This window comes from Varroa destructor, unplaced genomic scaffold (genome assembly GCF_002443255.2).
Source record: "Varroa destructor unplaced genomic scaffold, Vdes_3.0 BEIS01000003.1, whole genome shotgun sequence".
Lineage (NCBI taxonomy): Eukaryota > Metazoa > Arthropoda > Arachnida > Mesostigmata > Varroidae > Varroa > Varroa destructor.
The window spans coordinates 9,973,415-9,980,595 of record NW_019211456.1 but is presented as its reverse complement, the minus strand read 5'-3'; the positions used below and the strand labels follow the sequence as shown (position 1 = coordinate 9,980,595).

The following is a 7,181-nucleotide window of genomic DNA, read 5'->3' as shown; positions in this document are numbered from 1 at the left end:
AAAAACATTACGCGTTGTCGTCGTCGTTGTCGTCACAAAATACAAAGATGCAGGCGGTGGCATCGAGCAACAGGCAGTAGTAGCAACAGCAACCAACAATCGGCTCCTGCCGATTGAAAGGACCAGTCGCCGTAACGGGTGGTCCTTATTCCCTTTCCCTTCTGGCTGTTCAAGCCCTCTCCGAGGCGAGGGCCCTGCGGCCGCAGCGTGTGCAGTGGCAGAGCCGGGGTCGGCCACAAGCATCGCCGGTATAGCGTGACGGGGCTCTACCTTCTACCGGCATTACGGCCTCACCAACGTCAACAACTGTTACTAACACAACTCGCGGCAATAACAGTGCCAACGTAGAAGACTATTATGTTGTAACGACTTGTCGGAAAATAACGCTCAAGCGCGGGTTCGCGCGCAACGAACTTGACCCATTCAAAACAACTGATGCTCGACGCCGTCACAGATCACCAAATCAATCAAAGTCGATCGCCATCAGCCTCCTATTGAGAATACAATAGAGTTCAGTGGTGCTGGCAGCGAAGACAAGCTTAAAACAAAAGCTTTGTTATTGTTTTCCTTTCTAATAATGCGAGGGTTAATTGGTAAAAAGGTCAGACCCGTAGGGAATTGCAACAATCTTTGTGATTATATCAGTATGGTATAGCCACAGTGGAAGCTCGGCAGTGCTAAAGAAAGAAATGATTTTCGGCGCGTCCTGAAGCTTCAGAGTCACCACAAATTGAAATTCGACATAATCGGCTACCACTAGTAGTAGTGGCGAAATTGTCTGTCAAGCTGGTTTAGCGTATCTGTTTCACGGAACGGCGATCTCCTCGAGATCTTTTCCACTTCTATCTTAATCTACGCACTCACTTGAGTGCGGTGCGGTGCTGTTTGATGGACGTTTGGGTTCATTAGCGGTGAACTGAAGTTAGCAGATGATGGTAGTTGTAAACAAAGTTCTCGATGATTACATTACGTGCTTCGACAATTATTCGGTCAGTTAGGTGTGTGTGATGGTTATTCCCACCTATAATATCTGTGCGTGTTACGTGCTTGCTACTTCAGGAAGACGACTTCACCCATAACGGAAATAGCCGCAACGTGCGATCTTCGTTGAATGTATTCGTAGGTCTTCATAACGGTATTACTTATAGCTCAAATACGGCTAACAGTATACGCGCGCAAGCTCCACAAAGATCTGCATGCCACGGATACTCGTATATGACAAAATCGAAGCTCAGGCAGTGTTTGCATGACGAGGATCACTGTCACCAGCAGCGTACCGAACGAGGCCGCTATTACTAGCTAAAAAAAAGATTATTCCATATGTTCCTACTGTATAATTGGAGACCTGATTCAAACGTGACGCCAGAAGTGAAATCGTTCTCATTAAAGATAATATTATTAGTTAGGGCTGAATTTGTGCGATTCCTCTAGAGTCGTGGATTAATCGTAACGCGAGTGAAGGCTGCTTAAGTAAAACATCTAGCGCCTCTGGCTGTGTCTGTAACGAATGATGGGTGTTACTGCGAAAAGGGGTCATAGACATGCCAAGCTATGTACTCTTAAGCAAACGTCTGTTCCCTATGATGACGAAGATAACATTTGAGGAGGTTTGCTGATACCGAAAGACGCTAGATTCATCTAAAAATGTAAGTAGCCTTCTGATAATGAGAAACAGCGTTCATACATATAGTTATCAATGAAACACATGTAAATGTTCTTGCTGTTTAGTAGTTTTTACGGATAAAATATATACAAGTAGTAAAAATTAAAAACTTTATTATCAAACAGCTTCCATTATTAGAACACGCTACTTGTTAAGCAGCGAGATACTTCTAGGCTATCTATTCTGTGGACAATATACTTCTATCTAGCTCGAAACCACCATTAGCCTACTAGTGTAATCAGTTTCTCGGATTTTAAACCACAACGAAGAGTTGCCTAATTCTTCCCAAGCTTCTGCTGTCGTTGAGAAGACCTTAGCCTTGTCTAGATAAACGCGCAAAAAAAATGATCTCTGGATACGCAATGCTTGTCGCCTTATGATCAACAGCCTGCCTGAGCGATTGAGTGCGATTACATCCGATGATCCTTCAATAGATTTGTTTTGTATATGTATCTATTACTCTCGATGGACTTCTATGCGGATCGTGTTTTGTCGCTAGACTGTTAAGTATATGATAACACTACGCTGCTGTTTGTGGCAGTTAATTATAGGCTATATATATATATATATATATATATATATATATATATATATATATAGAGTTGATGTTAAAAAAGTCTGAAAATGCTTCTGGCCGACGAACGAAAATGATTTGTACATGTGAAACATTTAGGTCGTTCACAGACAATACTTATCTTGAATATGACAAATATCAGTGCTCTCGATGTATGACGATCGATGATGGAGTTTTGCTTTACGGAAGAGAAACCATCATATACACTATAGCACTTCGTCTTATATTTGAGCTCGTAAAGGATCATGAAATTTGCACACTTAGAGACACCAATATAATTCTGCTTTTAAAAAATGTATCTAGCGGGACGCCTAATGTCGATTTTACTGCAGCTTCTACCCACAGACACTGAACATACCTAAAGGTCGCGAAGTTAATTTTACTAACTCTACAACGTCATAATTAGATGCTATAAAGGAGGCAGAAACAAAAAATGGGCGACTGTACCAAAGGGCACAATTTAAAAGAAATAACTACAGGAAAAAGTACTGAACTGTGTCGGCCTGAACGAGACAGAGGTCAAGGAAGACCTATCTTTGGCTGTCCATATGTCATTGAATATGACTTTATTGTTCCTCGACTTGACACAATCTCAATGAACGCAGTCAGTACGTTAACTCTTTCGGGCTAACAGATAAAACTAAATTATTATATACAAAAATTATAAAACAGAATTAAATGCAACCTAACTAATAAAAGATGCCCATATTAACTGTAGTCTCCTTGAATTTTACTCATATATAGGGTAAAGTTCGACGCTCGGCAATGTTACTATTTTCTTCCATGGTTTAGTATGGACGGTCAAGCAGAATGTCTCCTAGCATTGGATAGGGTGCGATTACTCTGCGTGTTGTCAGGCCAAGTCCTTTAAGGTTACCGATCTACAAGAAATAAAAAGGAAAGAAGGATTCTGCAGGTTCTATATAGGAACGTACCGTAGAAAGGGATTTGTGGATTATATTGTGCGACCAGGTGTACGACTGAGATCGTAAGACATTTTCGATTATATCAAAGCGCTATTTTGGATCAGATTCTGCGAGGTAAATGCACACGTGTACGGTCCACTGACAGTTTACGATGGGCAACACCTTAACCAGTGAGAGATAAGATACGTAGCAGAAAGAACGAACGAAAAAATCGAGGTTTTATGTACTACACTATAGAGGAACTCTGATGTGAAGTTCCGATGTGGGGTTGGTATTCTCTTGAGAATAAGAAGCGAATGTCTTTTCAATAGTGAGCACCTTACAACGACCGACAAACCGAGTAACTGTTTGGGAAGGCTATTCATTTGAAAACACATATGGGCTTTCTCACATATCGACCAACTGCTGTTAGACCCTTTGATTAAGGCTGGACGGAAAGAACTACACAATATTTTTGTGAACATCTAAAATTGTGCTTAGTGAAGTATGTTTGCCACTCACTGACTTTAGCGTACATCACAAAAATTCTGCAAGTTGTACAATATTAATCTTGTTTAGTGATGTAAAATTTATTTCATTTGTAAGTTAATATAGAATGTACAGCTAAGTGCGCTAACCATTCCAACGCCCTGAAAGCGTTTTATTGCTACCTCTATACGACTGGATACGATCTATTGAAGCACAAAAACCTTCAGACGGACACAGCAGGTTCGTCGAAAGGTAGGTTCTCGTCGTTAATTACAATCGGTTCCATAAATCCTGCGGATGGCCTAAACCTCTAACAAGGTAACCCTTCACCAAATCGGTTGCACTAACTATGCCTCGGACCCTGCTCCACAGGACGACGGCTAATCTGTAACGTAATCTGTACGGCGAGCGAAGTAACTACTTGGTTGATGCCTATGGTAGACGAGAACGATCTTTTAACCATGCACGCTATAAACCTGGTAAATCTTCGCCTGCAATCAGATTGGACGCCAAGTCAATGAAGCCATGCATAATTGATTTGGACCCATTGGTTACAGACGAACGAACTGCTTAACGTTGACATGAGCCTATTTAGATACAAAGAGGAATTTTGCCTGTCTTACCTGCATCTTTATTATCGTTACAAGCGTGTACGCCTGTATAAATGTCAGAATTAGCGATTGTACAAACATATACATATATATATATATATATGTATATACAGTTAGTGCCTTTTATTCTGGATTTATCTAATCAGTTAGGTGTATGACGCACATGAAGCCATTACTGTTGAAGTAACGGCGGTTAGCAGTGCTCCTAAGCGCCTATTACAATTATAGTAATTACCAATATATATGTATAATTGCACATGCTATCGGGACATGCGACATATACGTTTATAAAATAAAAGTGAATATATGTACACAAAAGACATCCAAACGTTGCGTAGCAACCCATTCAGATTGGGACCATCGATCATTGAGTTTGATATAAGCCGCTGTCTGGGACCCCTACGGTACCTATACTATATCAGCACTACTGCCGTAACAATGTTGTTGAACGTATTTCTGCCTGCAGCTAGAACTATAGACATCTGCTTATTGCAAAAATTGATCGCTCTGCTGCTGGCAGTTTCGTCTCAGCAGTACAATAACGCGTGTGCTTTTATGAGCCAGTTGTATTTTGTCGTTTAAGCACTCGTCAATGCCAAAGCAACAATAACTTTAAGTACCTTTCGCGTATACTAGCCACCTGAGAGCTACGTTCTTTACGTACAGATCAAAAACCCAACGTGCATATATGTAATGTCCTTCCATAAACAAGATAGCAGCGGACACGAATTTGTTCCTACAGGTTCCACCAGACGATTTGTTCACAGAACAATTACCGTCCACAGGGGACCGCATTAAAGGGCCCCGAGGAAATTATCGGAAGGATAATTTTCTCCTGATATGTACAAACGATATTCTGGCGAATGTAAAACTTGAAACACTTTTTCAGCTGCAAACGGTACACATGGGCAGATTTCGTGTGTCGACCCCGAACGATTACGACCTTTTGCTAGTGGAATAGACAACGAGGCAATATGTTGTTGAATCTTCGTACATTTTGATGCATCGCCGTAGTCGTCATACATAATCGTTATACCAGCCAATAGTCGTGTGCAAACATACGATCGGATCCTGTTGCCTGGTCGCGCAGGACGAACATCTACAAGAGTGCCAAATATCACCACCATCGCGTGCGAGTTGACGCGCGTACAACGCCGCCGCTGCCTCCGCAGACCCAGATGTGCGCGCCTAATTGTTGGTAAAAAGGTAGCACCGACAGCAACGCCACGAAAAATAGCACCGTAAGATACATACACATGCGCACATACAGATGCGAAGTCCCACAAACAAACATGACGATGGCTAGGAGGTAAGTAATATGAAAGATGGGTCGTCACAGCCGTCAGCGTTGCGACTGCTTTTCAGACCAGCATCGCATAGCAGTCTCGGATGTGTTTGGAGCATGACCCTTTCCGATATAGATGTATATATATATATATATATATTTGGAACAACAATGCAGTGATAGGTTATTTGTTCGTTCAATTTTTAGTATAATAAAAAAAAAAAAAAAATAGGCATGATATCTGCACTTAGATCCTATACAGGACACAGCAACGAGAATAGGGTGGAACAATACGGACTGAGCCGCTAGGAACGCTCATTATTCGACGAGTGAAATTAGTGCACGTAACAAATCAGCGGCAGGGCAAGTAAGGATTTTCCGTATAATAGCGATTTTTCTCATAAACTAATAACATAACAAAAAAATAAAGCATAAAGCAACATACACCTACACCACAATGTTTTGCATACGCCTGTCTGACCTAGACCTGCACGGGAAGCTTCATATAGCAAATCGCTAACCAACCTGACAATATCCTGCCACACTTTACTGCCGAAGAAAAACCCAGTGCGTACGTTTATCTTAACTGACCAGTGAACCGATGAAATAGCATGGCGTCAATGGTTTTCTAAAGTCTACAATGATTAACGATCTGCATATTATTGTGAGCGTTAGAATAAGATAGCAATATGTTATCTTTTTGTGAGTTTGATATTGTAAAAAATACCTGATTCTCGCAGTGGGCCGAATATGTATTACGTTTTAAGTGTTTTCATATAGCACAGGCCAGCTTAAAGAGCCTATTCTTCAAATATCGTACTGATAGCGTTGTTATCGCACGTGGCGTAGGGTTCACGTTGATTTGATTATGTACCGCAGCAGAGAATCGAACAACTATACAAGCTTTATGTATCGTACGTACTTTGACGTTATCCTTTTTTTCCCGCTTTAGCTTACGTTATCTATTCCGAAAAGCATTTCCCGAACTGTTCCGCTCCTACGGAGATGTGGGACATAACAAAATGAAAATAGCATGAAGGATACAACTAAAAAAGCCAACATAAACAATAGTGTAGACTAGGATTACAGATGATATCCTTCTAAGAAAAGCAAAGGAGTGTTTGCAGTATTCCTGCGATCTGAGTAATTCAGAAACGAAACATAGAATGCGTGTTGCTAACAGCTAATAATTGATCCAAGAGTAGCGGATAGATAAAGAGAAGGATACGATAGTCGAAATGGAAGGTAAGCTTAAGGTAATCTAAGTGGCACGTAGCTCGATTTAAGAATGATCTAATATCTGTGATGACAAGGGTCGTCGAGCGAGTAGCGGGGATACGAGGATCATCGAGTGTTCAAAGTCTCTTTTCTGATTCTTTGATGGTCGTTAATTTGATTCAGTTGACCTTGGAAGTTACCACTTAATGCAGGCTGAACGATTCAATCTCAATTAACAGCCTCAAAAATGTCCTGTCAGCCCTATCGAGAGATGATTTTGGTATTGTGTAGTGTAAAATAGATAGTTAGAGGAGTCTTTAATTTAGGAAAATCGGTCTTCCTTCCCAAAGGTAAATACCCTACGAACCACGTTCAACAAAAACGTCCAAGCTACACATTTTGTCCTGTCACTAACTAATCTAAATTTATCGAAAAA

At 41.0% G+C, this 7,181-nt stretch overlaps 1 protein-coding gene and 1 long non-coding RNA gene across 12 annotated transcripts in view; both read left to right on the top strand.

The window, feature by feature from the left end:
• The first annotated feature begins 248 nt into the window (after window positions 1-248).
• LOC111246848 (uncharacterized) overlaps window positions 249-7,181 on the top strand; it is a 134,802-nt gene continuing 127,869 nt past the window's right edge. For 4 of the 11 annotated variants that reach the window (XM_022797128.2, XM_086983236.1, XM_086983233.1 and 1 more), the window contains exon 1: window positions 255-1,646. Coding sequence is in view for 1 of the 11 variants with exons in the window: in XM_086983231.1 (XP_086839357.1) it covers window positions 1,645-1,646 (2 nt within the window). In the remaining 10 variants the exon portion in view is untranslated. Of the gene's footprint in view, window positions 1,647-7,181 lie in introns of all 11 variants that reach the window. The other 7 variants (XR_015323442.1, XM_086983227.1, XM_086983226.1 and 4 more) reach the window with 3 other exon arrangements.
• LOC147756501 (uncharacterized) overlaps window positions 2,290-7,181 on the top strand; it is a 5,946-nt gene continuing 1,054 nt past the window's right edge. The window contains exon 1 of the long non-coding RNA XR_015324041.1: window positions 2,290-7,095. This is a non-coding gene — a long non-coding RNA (uncharacterized LOC147756501). The remainder of the gene's footprint in view (window positions 7,096-7,181) is intronic.